General features: G+C 33.6%; 2 protein-coding genes across 3 annotated transcripts in view; one reads left to right on the plus strand and one right to left on the minus strand.

Annotated features, from left to right (window-relative positions):
• The window catches only part of PPWD1 (peptidylprolyl isomerase domain and WD repeat containing 1), a 28,071-nt gene extending 17,438 nt beyond the window's left edge, over positions 1-10,633 (plus strand). The window contains exons 6-11 of one of the 2 annotated variants that reach the window (XM_036848588.1): positions 846-1,036; positions 1,882-2,071; positions 5,187-5,368; positions 6,603-6,684; positions 8,003-8,185; positions 9,218-10,631. In XM_036848588.1, coding sequence (XP_036704483.1) covers positions 846-1,036; positions 1,882-2,071; positions 5,187-5,368; positions 6,603-6,684; positions 8,003-8,185; positions 9,218-9,361 — 972 coding nt within the window. In that variant the 3' untranslated portion in view covers positions 9,362-10,631. Of the gene's footprint in view, positions 1-845; positions 1,037-1,881; positions 2,072-5,186; positions 5,369-6,602; positions 6,685-8,002; positions 8,186-9,217 lie in introns of both variants that reach the window. The other variant, XM_036848589.1, reaches the window with a different exon arrangement.
• A 936-nt stretch (positions 10,634-11,569) lies between these two features.
• Positions 11,570-17,439, minus strand: part of TRIM23 (tripartite motif containing 23) — a 39,323-nt gene continuing 33,453 nt past the window's right edge. Inside the window, exons 10-11 of the mRNA XM_036848590.1 lie at positions 16,090-16,214; positions 11,570-13,923 (exon numbers count right to left, since the gene is read on the minus strand). Coding sequence (XP_036704485.1) covers positions 13,744-13,923; positions 16,090-16,214 — 305 coding nt within the window. The 3' untranslated portion in view covers positions 11,570-13,743. The remainder of the gene's footprint in view (positions 13,924-16,089; positions 16,215-17,439) is intronic.

Raw genomic sequence — 17,439 nt, forward strand, 5'->3', positions numbered from 1 at the left:
ATAAAAATATTCATCTATCCTAAACCACATTTACCTAATGATAATTAACTGTAATGGTGCTCCAAAATAACTTGAAACATTTTCTGAACTATGAAATTGTTATAAATTAGTGAAATCATAAAAGAGTTCATTCATTCAACAAAAATTGAGTGCTTGTTATATGGCAGGCCCATGATCCTTGTACAAGGACCTCACAGTCCGTAGCTGCACTGTCCAGTTTAATAGCCACTAACCACATATGGCTGTTGAACACTTGGTATGCGGCTGGTCCAAACTGAGCTGGACTGAGTATAAAATACACACTGGACTTCAAAGACTTAATATAAGAAAAAAGAATATATCTCAATTTTTAAATATTGCTTAATGTTTTAATCTTTATTTTGCTTTTTTATATTTTTTATGTTACTTAAATTTAAATCTTTTGATAATATTTTAGATATATTGGGTTGAATAAAACATTAAGATTAATTTTATCTGTTTATTTTTACTTTAATGTAGCTACTAAAAAATTTTAAATTATGTATGTGGTTTGCATTATATTTCTATTGGAAAGTGTTAGTCTGTGGCTTATAAAATGCAGCAGATATATTGTTTCTGCAGAGAAAGCAGTAGTTATATTTACTCTTTTATTTTTTTTCATTAGAAGAACTAGTATAAATACTATTTTTTATGATTGAACTTACTAATGTCTTTTGATTTCCTGCTTCAAGTGTTTAGAATACTCCTTAAGAAGATATGTAAGTACATAAACTGTTAGTGGCTCTTAATGTATACTCTGCTTTTATTTAAATTCTCTTTCCCTTTATCATGTAACATTTTTTGTTAATAAATGGTTTGTTTCCTAGATGTTTACTGAACTGCAGCAGATGAGGCAACAGCTACCAGACATGGAATTTGGCCGACGCATGGCTGTAGAACGTGAATTGGAGAAGGTGGATGCAGTAAGATTAATTAATATAGTTTTTGATGAAACTGGACACTTTGTGCTATATGGAACAATGCTGGGCATTAAAGTTATAAATGTAGAAACAAACCGGTAAGCTTTAATATAATTTATGCTTTTTAAAAATGTACTTTTAAGGGACCATTTCCTCCTTTTGGGAAACAATGGGAGTTTTGTTTGTTCTAAGACAAGTGGAATAGTCCCAAATGTCTAAACTTAACCAAATGTTTTGACTGGATTTTTCTGTGGTCTTTTGGTTGTTTATAATCTTATGTAAAAAGTTTCCACTCATGTTTGTAAAAGAAATCGAAGGAAGATATGCATAGTTTCAATTTTTTTTTTTTAACAAGTTTCAGTCTGTCTTTTGCTTATTGATTTAAATTAGCCTGGTTCATGTTAAATGTTGCCAAATATTTTAACCACAGAATTCAGCATTACATCCTGCTAGACATAAAATCAGAAGTTAAAATGTATGAAACCACAGTAAGCCTTTTGTGCAAACAGTCCATTTGGTCTTAGAACAAAATTGCTCTAATCAGATACTATCACAGAATGTAAATGAAAATAACTTAAAGTATATTTAAAGGAAAAAAATCTTGTGCTATACATTCTCACATATAAACAAATTTATATTGTAGTTCTTGGCAATACAAAATCTTTGAAGACTTGCAGAAAGATTAAAATGACAGGGATAGGTTAAACCTGTATGACTGAATGATTGTTATTGTTTTAATCTGAAAATTATAGATAGCTACCAATTTAAAATAACTTTTTGGGGGGAGAAGGAGAGGTAGAGAAACACTTTTTAAAAACCTTTCACTAGTTATTTTGTACAAAGATAAAGGATATAGTTGATTCCTAGCTTTTATCTGTAAAGTTGTTATAATTGGAGTTAATCCTGATAATTTTGTTAAATAAAATATTGTTGTATTTTCCAGGTGTGTGCGGATCTTAGGCAAGCAAGAAAATATTAGAGTGATGCAGTTGGCGTTGTTCCAGGGAATAGCCAAAAAACATCGTGCTGCAACTACTATAGAAATGAAAGCTTCTGAAAACCCTGTTCTTCAGAATATTCAAGCTGACCCAACAATAGTCTGTACATCTTTCAAAAAGAATAGATTTTATATGGTATGTGAAAGTACTAGGAGATAGACTTTAATGTTTCTTCCAGTTTAGTTGGAGTTTTATTTTTTTAGCTTGTGCTTTCAACTGAAGAAAATGTTGGCAATAATAGCAGACTTTCTAAACAACCAGAATACTATCTTATAACATTAATATTGTAGAATTTTTAACTAGGGTTTGATTTTAAGTATTTACTGTTTTACATCCTGTTTTGAACGTTTTTCAACCTGGCTTCTACAACTATTTGTGTTGTCTAAGATGATAGTAAGTGGCTATGGTAATGATTGCATCCAAAATAGTTTTTGCTGTGGAGTTTTTAAAATTCTTGTTTTAGTATTTTTCACCTTTTACTCTTGAACATAACCTGCACACCTCCTTCTCTACATACATATCTTTTTTTACCTTTTGATTCCATTGTAATGATGCTACCTTGGAATTGTACATTCCTGAGGGATTTTTTTTTTTCTGGAGAACTAAAAGTACTTTGCAGTGTTAACTAAGATTGGGCTTAAAATCAGACTACTAAGCTATCTAGGAGTAGCACTGTTCTAATTGTTCAGTCAAACAGAAAAATCTGAAGTGTAGAGACTTCTGTGCTTGCAATCTATCCTTCACAGTCAGAGACTTTCTAAGACCCAAATGTGATTATTTCTCTGCCTAAAATCCTTTAATAACTCCCCAGCTATCTATATTAGCTGCCCTCCTAGTTTATCTTTCTTCATTTTTATTTTTTTGTTTGTTTTTTTTTTGTTCTTTTTTTAAAGTCATAGGTCTTTTTTTTTTTAATTTTATTTATTTATTTATGGCTGTGTTGGGTCTTCGTTTCTGTGCGAGGGCTTTCTCTAGTTGTGGCAAGTAGGGGCCACTCTTCATCGCGGTGCGCGGGCCTCTATCGCGGCCTCTCATTGCGGAGCACAGGCTCCAGACGCGCAGGCTCAGTAATTGTGGCTCACGGGCCTAGTTGCTCCGCAGCATGTGGGATCTTCCCAGACCAGGGCTCGAACCCGTGTCCCCTGCATTGCCAGGCAGATTCTCAACCACTGCGCCACCAGGGAAGACCTTCCTTCATTTTTAGTTCATTTGCTATACTGACCATACTGAACTTGATCCCATTTACAAGACTTGAGTGTTCTTTTTACTTGTAGGTGTTTGCACAGGTTATTCCTTCTACCAGCCACACACCTCTCCCTAGTTCCTACTCATACTTCAGGTCTCAGCTTGGAAGCCTTCTCTTGACATTAAGTCTGGATTAGGTGTGCCTGCTTGTGTTACGTGTCACACTTTTGGAATAATTTGCTGATTTTTGGTGGTGGGGGGTTGTCTCTGACACTATCCTCTCTTCCTCAAGATAATATAAAATCCGTAATTACAGGGCACTATGTTTTCTTCACATACCAAACTCCACAGTTTTGTAAAGTATCTGGCCCATTATAGTATACTCATTCGTTCATCTGACACATTAGAAGCAGCTGTGATGCTATGAAGGTTACCAGCATTTGGTAAATGTAGGATAGCAGTTTATCTCCTCCAACCAAGCTTTTAGCCTAAAATGGGTATATTCTTTTAAGATGAGAATTTTGCATATAACTTTCAAAGTCATTGTTAAAGATTTCTTAATAAATGTTAAAGGAAAATAATTTTTCTTGTTTTTACCTGTAATTTAACTGTTTTGAAGGTAAAAATAAATCATAAAAGATAATTCTTGATATACACTAAAAACACATATACTAATTTTCCATCCACTTTATTTAAAAACTTTAACAAATTTTCTTTCTTTATCTTTCCTCAGAGTTTATGCTTATGTTGATTAAACCACACATGTTCCTTGGAAACTTTGAAGAAATAGAAAAACAAAATGTTAAGTCACTCACTGTGTATTTATACTGCTAACATTTTCATGAATTTTTTTTATTAGATGTACATATTCTTAAGCAAAACTAAAATGCTATACATATACACAAATTTCGTATCCCTTTTTCAAATCCACTATCATGAAATAAAAGTAAAATTTTACAGAATTTGAACTTTAATAGTTCCACGTGTGAACTAAATCAAGATAACTTTTAAAATTCACATAATAGTACAACAGACATGCCATTCCTTTGATAACTGGAGAGTAATATGTTAAGGCAGTAACATCCTAGCTTAGTTGTTCCTTTATTTGGAATTGATCCAAGTAGATCAAGGAATGACAGGCAAGACAGGGCCTGGGCACTAGCTTTACCTTCCTGGAACTTAGTTGACATTCAGTAGAACTTTCTTGGGGGAAAAGATTTCTGCTTACTGAGAGTGAAATAAAAGAAACAGGCCTTGAGAAGTCCAGAATTTCAACAACTGAAAGATTTTTCTCAATTCTCCATAGACCCCGAGGATCCTGAGATTTCTACAACTTCACTCAAAATGTAATCCTTTCTTCCAAGCTTCAGGGTTTAGATAGATCAGATGGGCTCTGACAAAAAAAAAAAAAGATCACGATCCATTACTGATTCATCTTTGAATCCTCATTCTACCAGCACAAGGTCCTACTCACAGAAATAACAATTATTAATATGTATATAGTGCCTTCTATATGTTAGGCATTGTTTTCTAAGTACTTTACATCCCTTCATTTAATCTTCATATCAGGTGCCATTTTGAGGTAGTTTTTATTATTATCCCCATTTATGAATGAGGAAATGAAAGTAATCAATTTACTTCCCCAAAGTCACATAACTAGTTAAGTGGCAGAGCTGGAATTACTCAGGCAATCTAAATAGTGAAAAGTAAGCAATAGATTGCAGGTTAGGTAGGACATAGTAGAAGGCAGAAGCAGAGAGCTACCTCAAATAAAACTGCATCTTGTTAAATGGGTACCCATAAAAATTTCCACCAAAAAAGAAATTAAATTCCATTTGAAATCATACATCTTCGTCATATGAATTTTCATATTAGACAAGTGTAGAAATAATTTAGCTGCCTTACACATCCTATGATAGGAAGTGATTCCTGAAATAAGCATTTATTCTGATGTGAATTCTTAGTTTCCTCAAATACTTCATTAGAAATGAAATTTTCTTGTTCATAAATTTTAACCAGATGAAAAATTTAATTCATTTACTCACTTTTTATTTTCCTCCTTGAGTTTACTAAACGAGAACCAGAAGATACAAAAAGTGCGGATTCTGACCGAGATGTTTTTAATGAGAAACCTTCTAAAGAAGAAGTCATGGCAGCTACTCAAGCTGAGGGACCTAAACGAGTGTCAGATAGTGCCATCATCCACACGAGCATGGGAGACATTCACATCAAACTTTTTCCTGTTGAGTATGTACTGTTTTTGTTGTCGTAAATAAACACCAGTGTAAATGTGTATATTTGAAGAAACTATGCAACTTAAAATTCTTGTCATTTTGACTTAAGGAACTTAGAAGAATTGAAATGTTAGATAGAGCATCTTTCCTGAGCTTTCTGATAACTGTTAAGCTAGGAAATGGGAAAATTTTATAAATATATACACATACTTCAATATACATACTTCACAGGTTTATTATTATAAGGACAGAATATCGTAGCTATGACAGTGCTGCATGTAACTGTAAAGTGATAAACAAATACATATTACCACTACCATCAACTATACACATTCCAACTATAGGTTTTGTGGGTCACTTGTTATAATTGGCTTTCCTCTCAAAGCACATCTTTAAGGGGAGGATAATTATTTTTCCTTCCTGATGTTTGAAAAGTTTGCAGAATGAACATACAATACTATATATAATACAGTATGGCTGGCTATTGTTGATCCAAAAGATGACATCTTTTACAATGCCTTGACTTAAAAGTACTTAGTTATTTTGGATATGAATGTTTTATGTCCAGTGTTTTACCATATCATGGCATTGAACAAAAAACTAGGCAGTTTTAGACTCCTGGACCATCTCATTTTAAGCATTCAGAACCCATGCATCCATTAAGCCTATTCCCTGATGTGCTTGGTACAGATTCTCCTGATTGTCTCTGCCATTCCCAGCTTTAGGAGCTATTACATGATAAAGTACTGTATTAAATCATCTCATGAGATTAGTTAATATTATTTAGAAAGTGTACCTGAATGTGTGATTGTCATTTAAAGTTTATTAAATTTAGTAGCTGTCATATCAGTGAATTAGTCATTGGTCAGGAAATATCACCATACTATATCATTTTTTTAATAAGAAAATTACCTTTCCCAGGAACTTAACCCACTATATGCAGTGGGTTAAGGTGCTATGGTTGTTTTTTTTTAAACTGCTCAATGACTTTGGAATCTAAATACTGTCAAACTCAAATATAATAAGCAGTCATGATCTAAAGATAGTATATTAAACTATAAGAATAGGCTACTGCTTATATGCCCTGTCAACTCTTGCTTATCCTGAGATCAGAAGAAATTACGAAAAAAAGACTGTCCTGAAACTGTCAGAAGATTCTGAAAACACCATTAGGAAGCTGAACTACAAAGACAACTGTCCTAAGGTGCTCCAATTAATTTTCATATTTTTAATATATGTCTTACTAGGTGCCCTAAGACAGTGGAAAACTTCTGTGTTCACAGCAGAAATGGTTATTATAATGGACATACATTTCATCGCATAATTAAGGTCAGTTATGCAAATTTTATGTGATTTAAGGAATAGTATGTTATTCCGTAACAAGAGGTTTAAAACCTAAGGAATATTGTTCTCTCACACTTAGCAGTTTATTAGGAATAGGAAAAATGGACTATGGAAGTCAAAAGAAGAATGGATGGTCATGAATCAGATCTAGAATCAAGGATAAGAATAATAGCATGGTTACCTTTTTAGAAACACTGCAGCAATTAAAGCAGTTAAAGCAAAGGGTCAGATAATGAATAAAGGATCTTGCTGAGATAAGACCAACAGCCAAGGTAATCAGTTCCTAGTGGCTAGATAAGGTCTGGATCTAGAAGATAAGATTAAATAATAGCAGAGCCATGTTACCACTTTATCTGTGAAAACTACCATTAATACCTGATGAGCAGAATGAACTCAGCCCAGGATTTTGTTGAGCAGCATTCCATAAAATGGATGGAGCAGTGATGTAGTTCTTAATTACTGGCAGGCCAGAAATGGCAGGAGAGGACTTCCCAGGTGGCACAGTGGTTAAGAATCTGCCTGCCAATGCAGCGGACATGGGTTCAAGCCCTGGTCCGGGAAGATCCCACATGCCGTGGAGCAACTAAGCCCGTGTGCCACAACTACTGAGCCTGCACTCTAGAGCCCACGAGCCACAACTACTGAGCCCGAGTGCCACAACTACTGAAGCCCGCGTGTCTAGAGCCTGTGCTCCACAACAAGAGAAGCCACCCAGTGAAAAGCCCGCAAACTGCAACGAAGAGTAGCCCCCGCTCACCGCAACTAGAGAAAAAGCCTGGGTGCGGCAACAAAGACCCAAGGCAGCCAAAAATAAAAATAAATAAATTTAAAGAAAAACTTTAAAAAGAAAGAAAGAAATGGCAGGAGAAATGCCAGAAGGAAAAATCAGATTTCAGGGTTCTGAAGGAATTAGTGAAGTGACTCACCAGAAAATCCAGAGTGTTCAGGGAAAGGGAAGAGAGAAGAGCGGGGCAATTATGTTAAGACCTAACACATTATGTAAGATCCTAAAACTTATCTAAATTATTAATTGGCTTTAGATTATTGAGCAAGATAGTACCTATCTATAAATGGAAAGACCTTTACATTTTTGTTTCAATCATTGAAATAAGGTAGCAGTTAAGCAATGGAAATATATCATCCAAATTAAAGTATAACTAAGAGTTTAATAAAATCACTTTATAGAATGACTGTTAATAAAGTTAAGATTTTATTGACTACAAAGCACTCTTGACAAACGTAAGACTCCAAAGCATACATATATGTAACACGTGTAATGTGATTTTATCTACTTTCTGTTAAGGGCTTCATGATTCAGACAGGAGATCCAACAGGTACTGGTATGGGAGGAGAAAGCATATGGGGAGGAGAATTTGAAGATGAATTTCATTCAACATTACGACATGACAGACCATATACACTCAGCATGGCCAATGCTGGCTCAAATACTAATGGATCCCAGTTTTTCATAACAGTAGTACCAACGGTAAGTAGAACAGCATTGTCTATAAGCCAAAGATTCATAGGTTTTGATCTAAGAGAGTGAATTTAGTAGAAAAGAGAGCTTTATTATTCTCTACATTATTTATATATGCCAGGATATAAAAATGAAAACAATTTAGAGAAGAAAACGTAAAATTACCTAACAAATCAGATTTTACTTTGTAAAACAGTACTTTTGTAATTCAGGACACTACAGTTTAAGTCAACTTTGCCACTATTAATTGGACAATCCAAAAATTATTTTACCTCTGGACTTGTTTCCTCATCTTTAGAATGAGACGATTAGAGTGTAAGAATTCCCAATTTTAAGACATTTTTTTCCACATTTTTATGTCTCTGAAATCAGAATGCAGCCCTTAATCAATGACATTGTAGATTTGATGAAATACAGTGTAAGAATATCTAGCTCTATTCCTATGCAGTTCCACAAAATTATAAAAATTATACATTTTATTTTTTAGAATTAGGCACCGAGCAGTAAAGGAAAAATACTTATAACTATTGTCTGCCAGGCACATGAACTCATGTAATATTCACAATACTTCTACTATCACTATACCCAATTTTAAAAAACAGATGAGGAAACAGTGAGACCTGATTAACTTGACAAACGTCAAGTAAGTAGCAGAGCCAGAGTTTGAGCTCCTCTCTCTCTGATGCCAAAGCACATGCTGCCTAAACTATTCCAAACTGCCTCTTGTGCAGGGTAAGATTCCTGCAGAAAACTTTTAAAGCCTTAGCCATAACTCTAAGCCATGCAAAGGACTTACCTTCAGCAAACATCTTCAAGTGCTGTTTGGTCTGAAAGATGCAGATATTTAATTAAACATTAGATTATGCTTTTATATTTTTTAATATAACATGGAAATTACTCTTAAAAGCTGCTAAGTGAAAGTACATCTTTTTATATTTTTAAATGAAGCTGAAGTTTAAATTCTCTTTAATTTGCTCACCCAGAGGGTGTGATTTAAGAATTTGGAGTTCACCAAGATTTTCTATTTGTCCTCCAACATAGCCTTGGCTTGATAATAAGCACACAGTGTTTGGACGAGTGACTAAAGGAATGGAAGTTGTACAGAGGATCTCCAACGTCAAAGTCAATCCCAAAACAGATAAGCCCTATGAGGATGTCAGCATCATAAATATTACTGTCAAGTAAAATAAAATTTGTCTCATTGTCTTTATAAATAAATATACACATATATTAAACACAGGATTATTTTACATAAGGAAGCTCTTAAGATTTATATTTTTCATTAAAGGCCATTTTTTAAAAACTCTGCCTTTGAGTTTTCTTGCAGTATTTCTCATCCTAAGAGGTGATAAACTGAAATGGACCAAAACTCAGGCAAATAGCACTCCTTATACATAATTTCTCATGAGACTTAAAACCATATTAAACAATGAGAATGGTATGCATTTGTTCCTCAGCTTTTTAAAAATATGCCAGATAATCTGCCCTCAAATGTTTCTTTAGATCCAATAAGAAAGGGTCAGCATGTGACAGTGATATACCATTTCCTTTTACAAGGTTTGTGTTACATGCCAAATAGTTTTGTCCTTTGATCACTGTTAAGTAGTTAAGTAGTGGTAAGTAAAACTTCAATAAATAAATAGGAAGTGCCTTTGGTCAAAAGTGTTTTAATTCCTTAATAATTAGGAAATATTCTTCAAATATAAAAATCAGAATAAATGAACACCTGAGTCCTTGGTTTTATATACTGATTCATTTACTATTTTCACATCATTTTTCTAATGTAGCTAAACAGTTTTTGTCTTCGGTTTATATAGTATATCTTTTCTTACCTTACTAAATATACCATCAAGAAAGTATATATTGCGTAAAAATGTTAATATCTATCTAACAATGGAGAGATTAGTAGAAATTGGAGCAATAAAACAATATGAGTCCAAGTCTTAATTCATTTCTTCTTCACTTACCCTCATAAATTACTTCAGAATCACTGCTTCTACTTTCCAAACAGACTCTTAAGAACTTATAGGAGGAACATGTTCAGCAGACGTGTTTAGGGAATTCACATTCTTATGCTTTATATCTAAGCTTACATTTTTCCTTCTACTGATCAGCAGGATTATTTCCTTTACCCATTTTTGTACCATAAACTGTGATGGAAGAACATGCCAAACTGTGCTAACTTTAAATTAATATTGTGTCCTCCTTTTAAAAAGAACTAAATTTTGGACAGAAAATGACTCTTCACTATGACATTTACCTTTTCTCCCTAATAATTTTAGGTGTTCAGACTTATCTACCTATCAATTCATTCGTAAAAGCTTAATCCTAAATTTTTGGTAATACTGCCACCAAGTGGTGGTAGTGATGCCTCATTCTTCCCAAAATAAAATTATTTTGCTTTGAGTGAAAATCATATTTGATTAATGAATTTTTCCATTCCATGTCACAAATTTAACATAATCAGTAGACCTAAAAACCTACACTGGGGCTTCCCTGGTGGCGCAGTGGTTGAGAATCTGCCTGCCAATGCAGGGGACACGGGTTCGTGCCCTGGTCTGGGAAGATCCCACATGCCGCGGAGCAACTAGGTCCGTGAGCCACAACTACTGAGCCTGCGCGTCTAGAGCCTGTGCTCCTCAACAAGAGAGGCCGCGATAGTGAGAGGCCCGCGCACCGCGATGAAGAGTGGCCCCCGCTTGCCGCAACTAGAGAAAGCCCTCGCACAGAAACGAAGACCCAACACAGCCATAAATAAATAAATAAATAAAATTACAAAAAAAAAAAAAAACAAAAAACTTTAAAAAAAAAAAAAAAAAAAAAAACCTACACTGCCAGATGTCTTTTTTAAAGCATGTTTTAAATTATTAGCAAGATACCATCTGATACTTATTCATTAGTCCTTTTCATTCATTATTCTTTTAGGGAAAAGTACAGCTATCTTCTTCCTTATTACCACTTTGCAAATTGAGAAGTATCTCAGTGTCACATAAAGTGTTTTAGCAACATTAGCTCATAGGATATAGCTAAGTTTTCCAAGCCTTTTTCTAAAAACAGTTATTTAAAATGCTATGTTCCTGTATGAAACAAGGTTAAATTTTAAATTTAAAAAGCAATAATTTCACTTTGTTCAATGCAAAATTTTAGCTCTCCTTTAAAAACACTAAAGTTATAATACTTAAATGTGACAAACTGCAAATACGGAATGGCGGAATGGTATTTCTAAATTTTTAATAAAGTATATCTCAAATTTGTCATACAAGTCAATCCCTATCCCATTTTGTTTTCTCTTAACCACAGCACAAATACAACTTTAATTGGTTACCAGCAATACTACTATATAGATGGTTCAAGAAACAGAATTTTTAGAATAATGATAGGACTTCTTTAAAATGATTTTAATACTTTATTGCTGTCTATACTGATCATATGTGTAATGCAAGTAACGGCTTCTGGTAATTATAAAGCATTCCAGAATTACAGACCAAGACTATACACTTGAAAAACCTGCTTTACATAAACCATACAATAATATTTAGGCTTGATACAGAAATTCAGTGACAGGAGGCAAATCCAAAGAGACCGTATTTAAAACCTCTCTCTGAAGTTTGACATTTCCCAGAGGGAACTAGCAAGCACAATCTTAACTAATAATTAGTGAAAGAATACAACCACAAATAGTAATAAGAGCCTGAGAAAAGTATTTCTTAAAAAAATAGTAACAAACAGTACTATCACGTATGTTATAATCAAGTCTAAACGCAATTTTTAAATTGTTTCAGAAATATGCTAGGAACGTGAATTTAAAAGTTAAGCAAAATTGGTAAAATAAACTTAATTTACAAGGAAAATGCAAGTTTACATGTTAGTGTTAGACTTTTTTTTTTCCAATTACCTAGTAGAGAAAATAGTTCAAGGGCTCACAGGCAAATGTAACACCTTTTTTATTTTTCACAATTATTGCAATCAGTCAAATGTTAATTTAATTCAGAAGTATTAACTTATATGCACAAACTACACTTGTAACAGCATGACCTTTTACTTGAAAAATAAAGGATGTAATATTACTTATTTACACACTGCCCATAATACTGACGGACTTTTTTTTAATGCTTTGTTTTCTAAAAGTTTTGTTGTTTTTAAACAAAAGTACATTTGAAGAGACTGAACCAAAACAGTGCCACCCAGGAGTCACATCTTATCATCAGACATCAATGTCCTCATAGCGTTTCAAATAATAAGATTTAGGATTTAACCTCATCCTAAAGTATAAAGAGCATTTAAAAAGAAAAACAAAAACCATAAAATTCAATCTAGGTATGTTTAAGTATAAATCGTACTGCCATAATAAGGGAGTTTCCTTACAAAATGAAAAACAGTAAAGAGCACAAACTTTTTAAACTTCTACTCACAACACTGCATAATAAATGTGACGTAAACTTTTTGAACATTTCTTTTCCTTAGACATGTTGTTTCTCAAACAGCTTTTCAAGGCCTTGTCATGAAAAGCCTTGATCACATTTTATTGTTAACATAAATACACTTATTTTGGGAAAACATTTTAAAGTAATTGTAATAAGCATTTTCTACTGCATAAATAACCTCTCTTGTGGTAGAGGTAGTTTTCTACTTATATCTCTACCTTTTATGTAAAACCAACCCTGGTTTCTGTGGGTAACTTACTACATTTTACCTATAGTCATTCTCACTGAAGATGCAATATTATTTTTAAAAGACACAATGCTAAGTACTGTAAATATACTGAAAAACAGAAGGACGAATTTAGAGCTCTGACCTGGGAAATAATACATTCAGGTTCAGCCCTGCAAACGGGTCTTTCAGAAGTGAAGATCAACTAGAATATAACTGACTTTCACAGTTTTATTATTAATTGTTCTTCAGTGTAGTACTAATCCGACATCAGGCCTAGTTAGATTACATTTCATTCTAACTCACTGGGTTTTCTACAAAAGGCTTTAGGAGAGCTTTAATAAAACACTATAAAATATTAATTTTCTGTAGCTTATAGTTCTTAGCATTAAAGGTGTTCTGTTATACTGAATGTTAAAGTAATCCTACTACCCAGAGATGCAGTTTGAATTGTATTTCATTAAGTCACTGCCAGTTTTGCTACTAAATACTGCCAAAATCCAGTGAAAAGCCAAGTTGAAGAAGCCATGCTTCACTTGCTTCATACAGAGGTTCCATTAGGCACTCAGCTGGCTATCCTTTTTCCTTTGAAAGAATAAACCTTCACCTACTCTTTGTGACTACTTCTTTCCCAATATATGGGTCACATATAATCTGAAAAACTTAAATAACAAATGTATGTTGAAAAAAAATGTATACCCAGTAAGTCCCTATTTAATCCAATTTAATCTGGTCCATCAGATATTTAAATTTTACTACAGTTTTTTAAGAGCAATATTGTACTGAATTCCCAAACTAAAATTCCTTTTATATATACATCGTAAATTAACTACCTTTGAGATGTATAATTTCTTACATCATATTATGTGCAAAATAACTCTTAACCACAAAACTTTAAACAACTGCTGCATTTAAAATCAGGCAACATCCAATACTCCAGCAGCCACAAGTTGCCGTGAGAGCCAGTCCAACCCTTCATACAGTCCCATACCACTTCGAGCATCACAGCCCTGAATATACCAGCTTCGGCCACAGCACAATTTATGGAGACTAAGAAGTTCAGTGATTTCTTCTACTGACAGAGCTCCAGCAACATCCTGAAAGATATACACACATCAGAATTTTAATCAGTCCATCAAAATTATCGTATTTGTAATTATTGTTATTTATTTACAGTTCTGTTGGTACCATTCTAACAGAAGCCTATACTAAAGTTAAAACCTAAATTCAACTTTCAGTAATTATTTTGAGATTAATGAGAAAAAATTTGAGTTTTGGTTATAATATAGTCTGTAAGAAGTCTTGCAATGAAATCAGTAAAGGCTGTGCCCCCTGAATGAAAAAACTGCCCAGGTCATTATAAGGCATCAATTAAAAAAAATTAATACATGTACATTGTAAGAAATGGCTTTTACATAGGGTTTATATAGTAAAGAGTTTATTAAACTCTCCATGGAATTCCCTGGTGGTCCAGTGGTTAGGACTCAGCACTCTCGCTCCCAGGGGCCTGGGTTCAATCCCTGGTCAGGACACTAAGATCCTGTAAACCACGTGGCGCGGCCAAAAAAAAAAAAAAACACACACAAAAACCTCTCCAAATACCTCTGAATACCCCTTCGTCCCAGAAGCAACTATCAGTAAAATAAAAAAATTTTAAAAAAGCTCTCCAAATACCCTTGAATACCCCTTCTTCCCAGAAGCAATCATCAGTAACAGTTTCTTTCATATTTTTCAGAAAACTTCCACGCACACTCACGCAAATAAACAGGAACATACTCTCTTTTTTTGTTTTTTACTTAACACATATCTTGAAAATAAAGATATCTTTCCATTATCAGGACAAGCATATTTTCCATATTATTTTTAACATCTGTATTGCATTCCACTGTAGATGCAACATAATTTTCTTAACCAGTCCTATACTGAATATTTAGATTGAAGATGTGTGCTTATGTGCTACTACATATGCATACACATTCATATAAACATATGTATTTTTACATACATACATTTACAAAATTATCTCTAAGATAACCTTAGGATATATGTCTGCAGAATACATTACTAGAGATAGAATTACAGGGTTAAAAGGGTATATGCACCTAAAACTTTGACAAAGTACTGCCATATTGCCCTCCAAGAAAATGTCTCCGTTTACTAACCACACCAGCAGTGTATGCAAGTCTGAGGATCAGCAAGCATTTTCATCTTTAACAATATGATAGGTGGAAAATGGTATTTCACTCTGTCTTATTTGCATATCTTTAATCATAAATAAAGTGAAGTATATCAGCTCTTAATAGTTTGCTTTTTTTTTTTTATTAAGGGGAAATTCCCTGTCCATCCTACTCTTCCTTCTTATGACATCTAAGCCCCCCTATTGCACTAAAGAAAAGCATTCTCATCCTCCCAGAAGCTTAGTCCCAAAATCTAAGAATCTTCAGCTACTCCCCGTCCTTCATCCTCCCCGTTCGGTCACCAAATTCTAACTATTCTATGTCCATAAAGTTTCTTCAGTCTGCTTCTACACTTCCATTCCTTTAATTCAGGATCTTGTTAACTGTCACTTGAATTACTGCAGCAATTTACTGCATCTGCCTGTCTCTACTCCCTTGCCCCTGATTAATTCTACATCCTACCCCCAAAATTACAATCCTAAAACACTAATATGATCTTATCACCAACTTTTAATGGTTCTCCTTTACTCATAGACTATAACCTAAATTTCTCAGCCTGGCCCTGTCAGGCCTTTATCACACAACCTCATCTGTTACTCTAGGATTTCTTCATCCTCTACCTACCCCTCACATACAGATCTCCTTGATGCTCCCTAAAAATACTTTTTCCTGCCTGCAGTGTTCTTTCCTTCACATATTAACTCAAAGTCTTATCCATAATTTCAACTCTTATAGTTTCAATTCAAATCCTACTTTTTACACATCTTACAAAATACCACCTTTAGAACTACTCTCCAATTTTCCTTAACACTTTGTTAATATTACTGAAGTCACTTACCAATTTTCTTTGTATTAAAAATATACACTTAACATGCTTACCTAAATACATAGGAGCTTCTAGTGAGCATCAACTACTTTATTTCCTTCTGTATACTCCAAGGTACCAAGTACAGCACCTTCCATATAGATTGTACTCAAAGTACAGAGCAGAAATTTTGTATCTACTGAATTATTTCCCTTGAAATCTTAACAACTACTTATAATGTGGAATGCTAAAATAAATATTCTGAAATAAAAATGTGTTACCTGTTTGTTAGCAAAAATCAGGAGCAAAGCATCTCGGAGTTCTTTTTCTGTTAACAACTTTGCAAGTTCACTGTGTGCTTCACTAACTCTGTCTCTATGACTGCTATCAACAACAAATACAACAGCTACCAAAAAAAGAGAAAAATACTCATTTAGTCACTTGTTAAATTTCAGTAAATGGACTAAATATTTTAATGTTCTCATTAATATATTATGGTTAGTCTACCATCATTATTTTCACAGAAAGGCTGCTTATTATAGGAACACCTAGCAATAATTAATGATATAATCTCAAACAGTTCACCTAACTTTTCAGCTGTTGTTTCCCCATCTGTAACAGGATTTACAATGCTTGCCTACCAAACACAGATTGTTGTGCATATCGTTTAATATTTTTCTCTTAATGAATGAAAATGTAGCTCTTATGATCTACCTACTGATGTTATCTCTTTGATTACTACTTGCTTTACCAAAAGATAGTGTTTTAAAAATAAATAAATCACCATCTTTATCTCTCCAAAGTATTCTCTCTAAGTGCCTGGCACAGCACTTTCCACAGACTGTACTCGAAATACACAGCAGAAACTTCATAAATATCTACTGAATTAATTCTCTTTTGAAATCTTTCCAGCTACCTTATGGTAGCTAAACATCCCAGACTTTCAACCATTCCTCATGTTCAAAATTCCATTTTGTCCCCTAAATCACTGTCTCATACTAAACTTAATATCAAGAATCCCAAAGTAAAAATTATCTAGTCTTTCTTCTAGGTGGAAAATAGGATGACATACGGAACAGGTAGCATGAACATAATAAGCTTTATGTTGGGGTACAAGAGGCAAAGTGTAGAATGGGGCCCAAGTGTGAATAAATGCTAAGTGGAATATATGTGATATAACACAGTTTGGTCAAAAGCAAACCACTGTAGTTTCTTCTGCAGATAACAGCTAATTGTGAATAGAAATGAAGAAGTGGCGCTATTGAGAGATTATAATGGGATAACTGTTGAGTTGAATTTAATTGAATAGAGCAAGAGAACTATATGCCACAAATTCTACCCTATAACACAATATTGCCAGTGATCATAATCATATGAACACTAATAATATACTTTAACTGTTAAGAGCAGCAAGAGGAAAGTACCCTTAATTACCTACATACATAAGATAAATTTGGTCTTTATGCTAAATTATGGTTTTTCATGAAATAAACCAGAGTACATAACCCAGTCTATCCACCTTAATTTTCTTAATAATGTGGAGCTTGCTAACAATATTTAAAGGTATAGTCACGTTTTTAAACAATGCTAAAATATCAGTTTTATTAGCTAAATCAATGAATTGAAAACTG

The sequence above is a fragment of the Balaenoptera musculus genome, chromosome 3, assembly GCF_009873245.2.
Source record: "Balaenoptera musculus isolate JJ_BM4_2016_0621 chromosome 3, mBalMus1.pri.v3, whole genome shotgun sequence".
Classification (NCBI taxonomy): domain Eukaryota; kingdom Metazoa; phylum Chordata; class Mammalia; order Artiodactyla; family Balaenopteridae; genus Balaenoptera; species Balaenoptera musculus.